General features: G+C 27.8%; 2 protein-coding genes across 11 annotated transcripts; one reads left to right on the top strand and one right to left on the bottom strand.

The window, feature by feature from the left end:
* Positions 1-702: 702 nt before the first annotated feature.
* LOC126865692 (uncharacterized) lies at positions 703-6,218 on the bottom strand. 3 transcript variants are annotated; one of them, XM_050618504.1, is made up of 11 exons: positions 6,073-6,218; positions 4,300-4,406; positions 3,885-4,106; positions 3,197-3,693; positions 2,949-3,123; positions 2,547-2,882; positions 2,262-2,467; positions 1,813-2,059; positions 1,498-1,728; positions 1,172-1,423; positions 703-1,093 (listed from the first exon to the last, which is right to left on the bottom strand). In XM_050618504.1, the coding sequence occupies exons 1-11, from the start codon at positions 6,155-6,157 to the stop codon at positions 866-868; spliced, it is 2,586 nt and encodes an 861-aa protein (XP_050474461.1). In that variant the 5' UTR covers positions 6,158-6,218; the 3' UTR covers positions 703-865. The 3 variants fall into 3 exon arrangements, with proteins under 3 accessions (XP_050474461.1, XP_050474462.1, XP_050474463.1); XM_050618505.1 differs by lacking the exon at positions 6,073-6,218 and adding an exon at positions 4,563-5,068; XM_050618506.1 differs by lacking the exon at positions 4,300-4,406 and having other exon boundaries at positions 3,885-4,009; positions 6,073-6,205.
* LOC126865705 (ras-related protein Rab-5C) lies at positions 5,951-14,763 on the top strand. 8 transcript variants are annotated; one of them, XM_050618527.1, is made up of 6 exons: positions 5,951-6,064; positions 10,614-10,782; positions 10,897-11,048; positions 11,267-11,483; positions 11,780-11,904; positions 13,972-14,763. In XM_050618527.1, exons 2-5 carry the CDS (start codon positions 10,620-10,622, stop codon positions 11,890-11,892), a joined length of 645 nt encoding a protein of 214 aa, XP_050474484.1. In that variant the 5' UTR covers positions 5,951-6,064; positions 10,614-10,619; the 3' UTR covers positions 11,893-11,904; positions 13,972-14,763. The 8 variants fall into 8 exon arrangements, with proteins under 8 accessions (XP_050474484.1, XP_050474488.1, XP_050474489.1 ...); XM_050618531.1 differs by having other exon boundaries at positions 5,991-6,139; XM_050618526.1 differs by having other exon boundaries at positions 6,020-6,713.
* The last annotated feature ends 1 nt before the right edge of the window (position 14,764 follows it).

The raw sequence follows: 14,764 nt of genomic DNA, 5'->3' as shown, positions 1-14,764 counted from the left end.
TTTCCTTCTATTGTCGAAAAAATATTATATAAATTATTTATATACAATAATATTTTAAAACAATACACATCTATGTATTATTGAGAAGTTTTTAATTACTTATAATATGCCAATGCAAGTGATACTGGTTTTCCAATAGTTCGATGAACTTTTTTCTTAAACGAAATGAAAGTAAATGCGGTAAGATCTTTTCCGATTGCATATTTCGAAACACTTTCTTTTGCATTTTCAACTATTTTCGAGCTATATATTTTGTTTCAATAAAATATTACATGTATAAAATAAGTAATCTCTACTTTTTTAATACCAAAAGCATTAATTATGTTGCGAATGATAAAAATAAAAATGTATCTTGTACCGGTAAAATTGTAGTAATAAATAGATGAAGTATTATCGTGGTAAACAGAGCAGATAATTTTGTTCAAAGAACAACTACATATACAATCACACTTCCCCCACTTTTTCTATTTTCTTCAACTTTTACTGCTAACAAACTATATATAATCGCTAAATTTGGAAAACTATCATTTTACATCACAGTATAGACCACAAAGAAAAACGGGGAACAGCCTTTCAACCATATGCTACTTTTTGTTTGAAAGATCCGAACGTCAGAAAGCAGATAAAATTTGCCAGTAAACTTCCTTTCCTAAAATAAGGCGTATTTAGTGTCTATAAATACGACAAAAATAGAACACGATATTTTGAGATGTTCGATAAATATTTTAGAAATTAACGAAATTTATTTTTCTATTACTTATATTAAAAATATAAGAAAATGGTATCAATAAGAAATATTTCTTTAAAAATTCCTATCAAATTGTTTTGATAATTTGAAAATAAATTTTGCAACAAAAATATAATATTAGCTTGTGTTTAGGTCTTCCTTTTTTTTGGCAGTAAGTTCAAAAATCATGTCACGCATCCGACTTAAATCCATCAATTCTGCTTTCATCTTCTTAATTATTTCCTCTTTTTCAGCAATGCTCTTTTCATACGTATGTACTAATTCTGATAATTGTTGAGTTTCTTGTTTGAGTGCAGATATATCTTTTTGATTAGACTGAATTTCCGCAATTTTTAATTCTATTACCTATTTAATATCATATATACATACATTAACAATTCTATTATTCTATTATAGTATACAGTAGAGTCTATGTAAACGTACCTGATCCTTTTTATTTAACTGATCCTGCCTTTTAAGAAGCAGTTTACTAAGTTCGTGATTTTTATTAGTCATTTCCATGGTTTTTGCATCTGCAGTCACACATTCAATTTCTAACTCTTTTATTTTTTTAGTTAATGTTTCAATTCTATTTAAAGTACTTTCTAATTCATGCTTATGTTGCACGAGTACTATATTTAGATGATCAATGTTAGCAGTCTTTTCTGTTACTATCTTTTCTAAACCTTCAATTTCCTATAAATATGACTTCTATATTTTAGTTTTGATTTAAACTCTTATTTGATAGATTCACTATAAAAAATACTAACCTGTGTTTTAATAGCTACTACTTTTTTATTCTGTTCTTCTGCTTCAGCAAGCTTTACAGTCAATGTAGACTTCACTTCTTCTAAGCATTGCTGTGTGTCAAACAACATTTGATGTAAACGGCTTGATTCTGCTACTACTTGTGCCAGCCTATGTTGCAAACTGGTTCCATGATTGTTTGCTGCTTCTAAACTAGATTGCATAGCCCGTTCTGCATGTCTCATAGCTGCTAACTTTTATAATACGAATATAAGATATAGTAAATATAATAAGCATTTTGTGCTTATGTTAAGATGTATTTAAAAAGAAGCATATACCTTGTATTCATACAATTCCATTACTGCTGATGTGGTAATATCATTGATTTGATTTGACTCATAAGTTCTTTCCAATTTTGCTAAAAATGCATCAAGCCGTTCTTCTTGCACGAAAGAAAACAGTGGGACCATTTCACTACTTGCATTTACGGACATTTTACTTCCAATATTTGTTACCATACCATGAGTACTTTGTACCAATATCAAAGGCTCCAGTTGCTTCATACAAAGCGCCACCGCGGAAACACTTGTCACACAAAAACATGGGATACAATTTGCATCTGATAGTGAATTTGTCTAGAGTTGTCATCAATAAAAATTAAAATAACTTGTTGCCAAAGTATTCAATTTTAGTAGTGAAAATACAGTAATGTTTTATTTGAATAACAATATCTGTTAAAATCTTTGTACTTTGTTAAACAACTAAAGAACATTAAGATGAAACCTACCATTCTTGAGGAAATCCCATGGTGGATGTCAATTGTAGAACCTTTTGTTTAATGTCTGTATCACCAGTGAACAATGCATTTGCCATTGTCATTTGAATTTGTTTCTTTCTAAGTAACTCAGAATATAAAGTTAACCATTGCGAATTATCAGCAGCTAAATCAGCAGTCAAAGCTAATGCATGAATACATAAATTTGTAGTAGGATTCTAAAATAGAAAGTATCATTATCAAAAATGTCTATAAAAAAACAAGAGTTATATTTTTTAAGGAACAAGAATACAATACTTGAATAAAATTCCCTGGCCAATTATCAGCTGCACATGTTTCAGAATCTAACATTGGACTTAATAATTTTCGTATCATTTGTTCATTCAAGGATTGCATCACTTTTGTTCTGAGTGTAGATGTTTTAACCATTTCTTGAAATAATTGCATTAATTCTGCTAATTTCGTTTCTGTTTCTAATGTTAATTCACATTTTCCTTGAATTTCATCATTTTCTGAATTTATTATGAGCATTAAAACTGAAGCATCTAATTCTGCTAACACTTCAGATGACGATTTAGTACGCCGTGCATCAATTACTGTAACTCTTATTAAAGTTAATGCTCTAGAGCACACCTAATTTAGAAAAGATTATTATAATCTGTTACCCATTATTCGTATTTAAATATAACAAAGACATACCTGTTCTACAGGAACCCAAGTCATTGCAGTTTTTACACATAAAGGATATAAAGATACCAAAGCAGATAATTTTAATTTTACTAGAAATGACAAAAATTCCATCATGAGAGCAACACATTCTGGATCTGCATTATCTTCTAATGTGGCCAATATATTTTCCACGCCTCTGCCATAACTAATTAAAACAAAAATGAGGTAATTTTTATATCAAATATCAAAATTACATTGAAAATTATAAAATAACTAACTGTGGATATGTTAACAACACAGCATGGGAATATTCATTTTGTCCAACATAGTCAAAGAAATCTATGATGTGTCTCAGTAACAGAACATCCTTTTGTTTCATTGCTGTAATAAAACTGCTGAATGTGACATCAGCAAAATCCCAAATAGATTTTTCCGAAATATTTGTATTTGTATGTTCTAATATAATCAAAAGCTTACAGCATTGTACTTTGGTATTAACACTATAATGTTGTATTTTTAATAAGGTCCGTATGAATGCTTTTGTATCAATCGTTCTTATTAATATATATACAGCTGGAAGATTTTTGTAACAGAGATTTACTAGTACACCTAAGGAAAGTGCAATAATGTTTTCTTCCCTAGATTGTGTCACCCATTGTGTTAATACTGATACCAGATATGGTAAATGAGCTTCTTGCCAATAAATTTTTATTCCATATGTCAATTCTTGTAGTAGTTTTAATACTCGTATTCTCTTTTCGCTTGTTAAATTTGCCTATGAAGTTATTATACAGAAGCATTAAATTATTACTTTCTTTATATTTCCAGTTGTTAAATTCAAAAATTTTATTATAGGAAACAAAATATGAACCTTAAATGTAATAAAAATAAATATATCTCTATATTTTTTAAATCATATTCTAATGCTATATTTTTGTGATCTTTAAAATACACAAATATACATACTTCCAATAATCTTGCCAGTATAGGTGCAAATTTAAATGTATGGATGAGAGCTTGTCTTGCAGCAGCATTGCGACAAGCATTTTGTAAAACATCCACAGCACTCCAAATCAAAGTAGTTCTGGAAGCTAAAGAATTCATCAGCTCATGCAAACTAACATAGAACTCTGCTGCTATGTTAGTTCCAGGGTCAAAAATGCTTAAATCCAATGATGTACTTATTACCTTTTAAACATAAATTTTTATTATAAAGGATATTTTATATATTGAACAGAATACTAAAATATTTATTAAAGTTTGTTTTAGCTTTTGCAAAATCATATCAAGTATTCATATAAGTAATTCATAAGTATTATGTAAGATTATAATCGCTATTCATTTTCAATGTATTAAAAACAATAAAATAATATATAATTACCCCAAGATTTCGTTGTAAAATTGAAGCGGTTGTTTCACTTGGATGTTTAGTATATTCTAAAACCGCTGATATGAATGTTCTTATGTGTTGGTATTTGTCCATTATGTCTGAGATATCATAAGTAATTATAAAATTTCGAATATTAGTAAACCTTCTAGTTTTTAATTTTAATAACATTAAAGTTAATAAATCTAATAAATTTTTATATGTAAACTACAAATACTACGATTGAATAGTATAGTTTTTTTAATAAAATCTCTTACGAAATATAATTATGTATACATGTGGGCATGTACAATAAATGATTCTTATTTGTACATTCCAAAAATGTAAAGCACACGCGTTCTTTTAACATACATAGACACACTTATAAAGTTGGAAATAATAAATATCGTTTTGCAGAAAACGGGTATTTGGCGGCCATTTCTAAATATTACGTTTGAAATTAACCAATTGAATTAAAGTCAATCAGTGCAGCTAATAGTTTTATCACTGCCGACTCTAGTAAGTACTAGAACTGCTGAAAAACGTGGCAACACCGCACCAGGAAACCTATTTTTATTTAGAGAAACAGAGCTAACTCTAGAGTCGGCTGTGGTTAGATATATGGAAGCCGGGTTCTTGCATTGTTGCCATTTTTACTTTCAGGACGGCTACTATGGTTTTATGTAAAATTTTCATTTTTTTTATATTTCATGTGTAAAAATTATTTGATACTGGATATTAAATATAATTAAAACAAGTTTGTTACATATTTAATAATTATTGTAATTCATTTTTCATTTTGTAATTTAAAAATGGTGAAATAAGTTTATATTTTTTTACTAATGCCCAAAATAATTAACAATATTTGCTATAGTGATTTCGAGATAAATATTTATGTTAATAATAATTTATATAAACTTATATTGAAGAAATAATTATAAGAAAAATAATGGCAATTATTAAAAATTACTAAAATCAAGTACAGAGATTTATGAAATAAATTTAATGATAAAATATTATGTTACAATGTATATTAGTACATTTTACATACAATATTTTACTCCATTCTCTGACGACTGAATTATATAACCTTTTTAATCCGAAAGAGAATAATAAACATACGTACATATATAATTTTGTTTTTTGTATTGGATCTTTAGTAACAGGTTTCTTTTTTCAATTTTATGGATTTAGTAATTGCATAATTGAATATTTTACACATTATAGTGGATCAAGTATAAAATAAAAATTCTAAAATAATTTAAAATAAGGATGGGAGAAGAAAATTGCTAAGTATCCGCCTTGATACACCTACCATACGAATTAGTTGCAAATCTCTTTAATATTCCAAGCGTGAATTTGAAATGTTATGAAATTCTGATATTTTACTTTATATTGTTATAATTTATATTTAATACCTGACGTTATATCTTATATGTATATAAAGAAATATAAAATTTATTAATAACAAAGATCCCTACTTATATTTGAAAACATTCGCAACGTTATAAATTGTAGTAAAATATATTAAAAATTAGAGTATATAAACATATATTTTAAAAAGTGTATAGCAATAGAACTAAAAGTTCTAAGGAGAACATAAATTACGATATTATTAAAATTGAAAATTAATATTTTTCTTACCTAATTCTGTATATATAAAGAACACTATAAAATGAAACTGTAATCTTATTGGTCAGCAGTGGCGCCGTTCTCCGGCCGTGTTCATTGAAATGCGCCATTACCGATTCGAGGAAAAAGAAAACGACATTGAAGAAAGGTACTTACTCTTGAAGGATCCTCTCAGATTAAAATCTGTTCGACGTTTCTTCATAATTTCACGTAGAATATCTGGGTAAATTGACTGACTCATTGATTGATCGGTGGTAAACTATTGCGTGTGATCGTGACTTTCGGATTTGACGTTGTAAATGAAAGTGTTGCAGCACTGTGTGTACCGTGTGCGTGATTTGGACCTTGATTCTTTACAGTGCGATCAACTTTGATTTTAATCTTCATTCCGTTAGGTTACAGAGACATCGGTACCATCCATCTTGTCGAGAAAAGTGCCATTTGGAACAGTTATTGTTTTTCCGAAAAGTGGCGAAAGATCTTAATTCTCCGAACGTATAAGGAGGAATGTGAAAAAAATCAACAAGCTTCATAGAGCCGTGTAATCTGCCCTCTGTGTGCGTGTGTGTATGTGTGTGTGTGTGTACCAACCGGAGCTGTCATAAATGTACACATTCTATATAGATTGCACGATCTATGCTCGGTTAGTGGGCCGATTTACTCAAGACAAGTGATCGTATCTGACGCGCGGCAGTGAATTGACATTAATCATCGTCGCGCGGTGTTGTGCGCTCATCGACCGTCTAAAGAGCTAGTGCCGCATTCTTATTCGACGGCGAGCTTCCTCACGCTAGCAGGTTAACCATAGAAAATTTCAGTTTTCATTCAGTTGCCAGGTGTCCCTTTCCTTGCTACCTCAAACATTTTTTTCTAATTTTTTTCTAATGTTCACTTTTTCTTTTTTATATAACCCATAACGAAACAGTTTAGTTTATGGGATATTGTGATATCTATCACAGACGCAAAGAATATGCTTAATACCGTGTCTACGTTATTCGTCTTTTTAATGTGTATTCTATTGCACGAACATCGACAAGATTTTACGTGTGTACCCTAGGACATGTGGTTTCTTTTAGATTGTGAATTCTTTTTTCTCTGTCGTTTTCTCTTAATTCATAGGATATGCTTTAGCTCCTCTCGATTATTTCAGATCTTGCTGACGTTTCACGGGCGGTGACAAGTAGTCAGAACTGTAACTATCGTGGCGCATCGCTTACACCCTTTATTTGCTTCTCTTGTCCTCCCTCCCTTGCTATCTCGAGGGAAAGAGAAAGAATTAACATGAATGAACGAGTTCAAGAGAGAAAGATAGAGTGAGAGTGAGTGAAAGAAAGACATTGTAAATGAATACAGTGAGGGACAAAAGTATTCGTACGATAGGAATGTGAAAATAAAAAAGTACTGTATTCTGCATTGTTGATTGACATACATATGATACATTATACAACAATGTTAGTAGTAACAAATATAAAAAACAAAGGTCAACTAAAATACTCAATAGTAACTTATGAAAATTATAAATTTGCATAATGCTAATGTTTGGGACAAAATATCTATACGCTATCAGTGTTTATTATTATATATTATAATTAATACTTTGTAGAGTTATTAATATTTCATCTTTTTAAAATATTGTTTTAATTTAATATGATATTTTCTTATCTGTTTTTCTAGTTCCCATCATACATTTAAGTCTGGTTGTTACTATGGGTCTTAATCCTGCTGAACTTTGTTGGCATTTGTCTGCAGGCTTTCTTTTAAAATATTTAAGTGTAGATGTTTGAAAAGCATCGTATTTTGATTTCCCAGAAATTTCAATCAGACGAATGAGAGAAGGTATGATGATTAACAGATACTGAAATAGATTTAAGATACGTATGATCAACTATGAAGTATGAGGGAAAAAGTATAGTGATAAGGGCGGGGTATTGTTCCATTAGGAATTAGAGAACTAATATTTATTACCCAAATGGGTCAAATAATGTTGGACTTGAAAATACATCTTAATTTCAATAGGACCAGGACTGGAAGTCACCATAGCAATCACCATGCTTAAATCTCATTCATTCTTATATGTCGGTATAATAGAATATTTCACAAAGATTCTAATAAAGTAAAATATCAGTAGGGTTTCTTAAAAATTTAATGTATTACATACCAAGTAAATTATAGTCTGTTATTAATAAAATATATCAATTGTAATATTGATAATAATCAATTATAAAGTGCAAATACTTTTGTTCCAAATATTAACATTCTATAAGTTACAAAGTTTGTATTTTCTGTTTATTACTACAAACATCTGTATAATCTACAATCATATGCATATTAATATAATTAATACTATAACAAATACAATACTTTTTATTTTCGCATTCTTACTAAACGAATACTTTTGTCTTCCACTGTAAATGAATGAGAAAGAGATAGCGGGAAAGGGGGTGGGGATAGCGTATCAGTAAGCGAACGAACGAAACGCAGATTAAGCAAATAAGCAAATGAGAGGAAAGAAGATAGAGCATTAATAAGTGGAAGAAAGAAAGAACGTATGTAAGAACACCTACGTATGCATGTATGTGTATATAAGGAAGAGAGAAAGAGAATTTGCGCGCGCGTACACAGAATTCTGTCTGTCCTTATCGGTTTCTTTCTTTCTTTCGCAGTCCCTATGCATCGCTTTAACGGTTTCTTGTGATTTTTCGATAATACTATTTCGCTGAAGGTTATGAGCTGTTGGTTACGTAGATAAGTTTGGGGTGAGTTCGTACGTATGCAAGGTTTGACGTAGCTTCATTTTGTTTCTAAGTACGCGTAAGCTCTGTATATATGTGCGTGTATGTTTTTTTCATTTGGTATGTTCTCTCTCTTAGGAATGTTTTTTTCTTGTCAGCCGTACCCGGACGGGCTCGCGCGATGCGGACCTGTTTCCTTTTCGTCGCCGCGAGTAACGCGAATTCCGTGATTGCCGTGAAGTTGCTGCGTTTAGTCATCGTGTTACCAATTCTCACTCGTATATTCCTTGTTAGAACAGGCTACGCGTTTATCATTTAGAGTCTGTCTGGTTTTATCAATTGTAACATTATCGCAAACCAATAACGGACTCGTTCAATTCAACAAGATTCTCCTCGCAAACTAATTGGATAATGTAATTAACAGAATCCCCTGCTTTAATGGGTTAAACCGCATACGTTATTATTTTTCGTTAGTTTATTCCTACTGTGTTTTTTTCACTTGTAAGTGTCAGAAAATAATCGCAATAGAGTAGACAATCAAATTTTATCATACGCATTTATGCAAGTCAATATCTAATTCTTTTCTCCTGTCTTCTAATTTGCTCAAGTTCCATATTTTTGCAGACATTCACGATGTAATTCGTATCTTGGTTCTTGATTATTTGTTTATTTGTACTTTATACGCTTAAATACCCAAGGATACATCTTTTTTGTTATTCCAATTTTTGCGTCCGTTCTTTGATCAGTTTTTATGTAATGCGTTTTAACGGAGCCTCATCCTTATAATCCATATTAATTCTTCTCTCTCATTTAGTTGTAGATATAATATTTTGTTGTATTTAATTTTATTGCAAACTGAATGTAATACAATTTTTGAGAGGTTATTTACATGTGGTCAAATTTTGTACTTTATAATATTAGTTATTTGTACAGTATTATAAAAAAATTTCTTTCGAATTATTTTATATTGTTTTATGTAGAAATAATAGAAACTATATCAAGCTGCAAGGTTGGAAAGGTATAATGTTTATACTATTGTGAAGAAATCTATTATTTGATATTTGTGACGCTTGATTCAAAAATTTATTTTAATATATTACTTTTAATCAATATGCTAATATGCTATAATATTCTTTAAAATATGTTTTTCTGAAGATCTAAATTTGAATTACTAATTTTTCTTATTTAATAATACTCATGTTAAAAAGTCATCTTGTATAACTTTCAGTATTGTATTAAACATTATATTAAAATCTTTTAGAGTTTATAGAAAAACATCATAATTTATTATGTATATTTATCAGTTTATATTGTTCAAGCTAAAACATTTAGTTAAATGTTGATTACTTAGTATGTAACTGAAAGCCTTATCTATTACATATGAACTTTCAGTATAAATAGACTTTTATCTGCTGATTTACAGGTTTAGGTACAAGTAAAAAATCAACAATTATTTCAGAATTCCAGTAATTGTTATTTATATAATTCTATGTTATATTTTATAATTAAAATAATATTATAGTTTAAATGCCAATTTAGGAGTTATTTTAACAATTTATTGTTCATTTATAAAGAAAATTTTATCATTTATAATAACTGAATAAATATAAAATAATTGGTCTTATGCTGAAATAAATAGTTAGATTTTTGTAAATATAGAATTATGCTTTTAATATTTTTAGAGATAATAGCAAGGCTTTGAATAAATTTAAGTATTTTACAGAAAGTTTATGTTACTGTTTGTTTACAAAAGCTATAAGAAGGAATATTAAAAATAATGAAACATAAGTTTAGTGTTATAGATGTTTCTAAATTAACGCATCCAATTTTTTGTTATTTCTAATGTATTAAATGTGTCTTATTATAAATGTTAATTCACTATAAACTTTACAGCAGCAAAAAATTTATAATTTTTACACTAAAAGAGTAATATGTTCTAAATATTTACAAATTTTTTAAACATAGGTGATCATGGCTAATCGGGGTACAGCCCAGAGGCCAAATGGTTCAACACAAGGGAAGATATGTCAGTTTAAGCTGGTGTTACTTGGAGAATCTGCTGTGGGAAAATCAAGTCTTGTCTTGAGGTTTGTGAAAGGACAGTTCCATGAGTACCAAGAAAGTACTATTGGAGGTATGGATTTCAATATCACTATAAGTGTTAATTACAGCATCGGTCACATGAAAATAACATGAATTATAATTAATACAATATGTATCTAACTAAATAGTATTTTATTGGTTTTAGCTGCATTTTTAACACAAACTGTATGCCTGGATGATACAACTGTAAAGTTCGAGATTTGGGATACAGCAGGACAGGAACGTTATCATAGTCTTGCACCAATGTATTATCGTGGTGCACAGGCAGCCATTGTTGTATATGATATAACAAACCAAGTGAGTAAAGATCTATCAAATTCAATATACATTTTAAGTATACTGAAAATTATGTGCAATATTTAATGCAAATATTTATTCAGGTGAATGGCAAAAAAATAGTTATGTTCTGGGTTTTGTGTTAATAAAAATAGTAATAAGACTTTAATCGTTATTTTTTTGATAATTGTTATGAATATTATTTTTTAATCTTTACATGTATCTTTAAAAAACTACAGGACACATTTGTACGTGCTCAAACGTGGGTGAAGGAACTGCAACGACAAGCCAGTCCAAGTATAGTTATAGCACTAGCTGGAAATAAAGCTGATCTTTCAAATAAAAGAGTTGTAGAATTTGATGAAGCTCAAACTTATGCAGATGAAAATGGCCTTCTTTTCATGGAAACTTCAGCCAAAACAGCAATGAATGTTAATGATATATTTTTGGCAATTGGTAAGATTGTATTGTTATGCACACGAACAATTTTATTATATTTATCTAACCTACATAGAGAACATCTGGATTTGAAATAATACCGCTTATTAAATTACATACAGTATAATAACACAGAGTGTACTTACTTTATAATCATATAAAATATTTATTGTTGTATGTTTATAAAAAGTTTTTTTTTTATATTTCAGAATATTTTACTAATCTCCTTTGTATAATATATATCTCTAATAATATTCTATTTCTATTTGTATTTTTCTTTTTGTTAAATAAAGTTTTGTGTTATTATATTACAGCTAAGAAACTTCCAAAGAATGAACAATCAGGAAATGCAAGTACAAGTGGTCAAGGTCGCCGATTAGTTGAGACAGAAGGACAAAAGGCAGCAACTGGCAATTGTTGCAAGTGATTATCCAAATCTGTACGTGTCAAATATATATTGGTATACACTTTTATATTAGTTACAATTTGACACCTTCGTGATAAACAATGGTGAAAGATATAATATCCTTGAAAGAATCACAAAACAATTAATATGTGCATCAGATATGAGTCCAGCATTTGATATAATATTGTAGTATACTATGTCCACATATTTTTATAATACTAAGATATATAATGAATAGACACTAATGATTATCTTGCAATGATATAAATGTTTTGATATTAATTAGGTTAAAATTTAAACATTTTATGGGGCACTGTATGCAAAATTTTGTATTAGTATTGTGAGACATGAGTAGATATTGCTGTAGCATATTTCTTGTTATGTTTAATATTTTTATTGCATGTACTTTTGACTTCTTTCATTTTTAATATTTATTAAACAAGTAAAAAAGACGCAAACATCAAAATTTGGATTATATTAATAATAATAATATTTTTTCATATTAAATCATTGAATATCTAAAGTAATCATCATTATAGAGGACAAAATTGACATTTTACACTAAAAAGTTTGTTTTTGTATATAAGTCTGCTGAATTTTTAAGACATAACAGACAATATGAGTAGATTTCATAAATTCTATATTTTCATCAGAAAATAAGTTATTAATAGTTAAAAAATCATTTATGATATTAGAAACTATAAAAACTGATGATTTTTTTAAACCTCACAATTGCAGTAAGATTCTTGTCTGTTATAAATTTGTTTTAGCACAATTTTAAGATAAATATTTATAAATAAATATTTTGGCATTTAATATGCACTATACTTTTAGAACAAAAATTATATTTATATAAGTATATTTCTGCATAATATATCGTTGTATATTACGTAGCTTCGTAGATCAACTATTGCAGTAAATAATGCGCAGTCCAATTCGCATTTTTTCCCGTTTTTATTTGTATACTTTTAATGAGCCTGTTGTATTTTATCATCTGTCGTGTTGCAAAACATGGATATATATATTTGCACTTGATTGGAAATAATGCATAATTAAAATTCTACATCAGAATTAGAAAATTTCTCTTTTTTTTATACGTTATATGTTAAATTCTACAAGATTCTATTACAAAGTAACGTTATATATTGTATGCTTAAAAATGTTACATACTATTCTTATTTCATTTAGTTTTTATACTTATTATTTGATTAAAACACGAATAACATACATTTATAATATTAATTATACCATTAAATGTTAGATACAAGAGAGTAAAAATATCCTTGTAATATATTTACAATTTTATTAAGATTTGCTACTGTAAATCATAAAATGATATTAAAGAAAGTGTTAATTTCTTATTTAAAACTTGAGTTTATTAATTTAATCAATACAACTGTAAGTACTTCAAAAATAACCTTTATTTAAGTAGTATATAATATAATACAAAAATCCTGTAAAAACTGTTTCTTTTCATTTTTATCAAAACATTATCATTATTACTTCTAATGTAACAATATAAATCATTGCTTAGCCAATTTCTTCAATTTTTTCATTCCTTCATCATAATTATATCTTTATAATATAGCTGTGATTAAGTAAGTTAAAAAGAAAGTAGTGATTAAAGGACAAAATCTATTTTATTTTTTGTTTATTCTATACATATGTTAGTTCAGAGGAAATTTAAGAAAATAGTATTGTGTTATGTATAATTAAAGTATTATTTGTATAAATATTTTTTCATGTTTTACATGTTGTTTTATTTTTGTTCCAAGTATTCTGTAGTTTATAATGTTTATTAGTATATTTTGGCAGTGACAATTGTAGTAGTATATAACCAATTATTTATCAATTTAACTAGGATACAATAACTAACACATTTTATATCTATAATATTCTTTTATAATCATATTTGAAACTGAATTAAAACTGACATTGTCATTAAACTTTAATAGAATTTATTCATAATGTTTCTCAAATAGAGTATAATGTATTTTTTTCTGTAAGAAGTAACATAATAATTAAAAAAATATAATACGCATTTTTGTTAATATATCTAATCAATTACTGTAGGAGACACACTCTACTTTTTGCTTACAGATTTGTACCATAATCAACAAATATAAATACACCATGAGTGTGTCTGCAATGAATATATATTTGAGTGGAATATAAAACAATCAGAAAAACCACTATATTGGAATGGGAGGTGAACTGTGCAGGACGAACATTTTTCCTGAGTGATCAATGAAAAAAATGCGTGTATCACATTGCATTCAACGATATATCATCTATTTTGAGTATCAGAACTATCAAAAAAAGAAAGAAGAAAAGAGAGACAGAGACAGATTAAGCTCCCATTTGTAATTCTAGTAGTAATGGGCGGTGTTCGTTATAAATATAAAAAATAAATAAATAAATATATATATATATATATATATATATATATATATATATATATATATATATATATATATATATATATACACTTACATATATATATACATATATATATATATATAAATACGATTACGATATAAATCATATATAATAAATATGATTTATGTAATAAGTAATGTTAATGGTAATAAGTAATAATGATAATATTAATGGTAACATTGATAAATAATAATAATAATAATAATAATACTAATATTAGTAACAATAATATACCTTTAAAACATACAATGTATGATGAAATTTTGGCACGCAAAACGTCTTGTAAGATAGTACGCCATTCCTGCTGCTATGATTACCTATGTATTTACTTTCTTAGTTTGTAAACATGTATAACAAAATCTTGCTCCGAAATGTATTGTATATTAATTTTATTCAATAATTCATGATAAATTATAAATGATTACGCAAGAAAAAATAAACTTGTGAATATTAC

This window comes from Bombus huntii, chromosome 5, assembly GCF_024542735.1.
Source record: "Bombus huntii isolate Logan2020A chromosome 5, iyBomHunt1.1, whole genome shotgun sequence".
Lineage (NCBI taxonomy): Eukaryota > Metazoa > Arthropoda > Insecta > Hymenoptera > Apidae > Bombus > Bombus huntii.
This window is presented reverse-complemented; position numbering and strand designations above follow the sequence as displayed.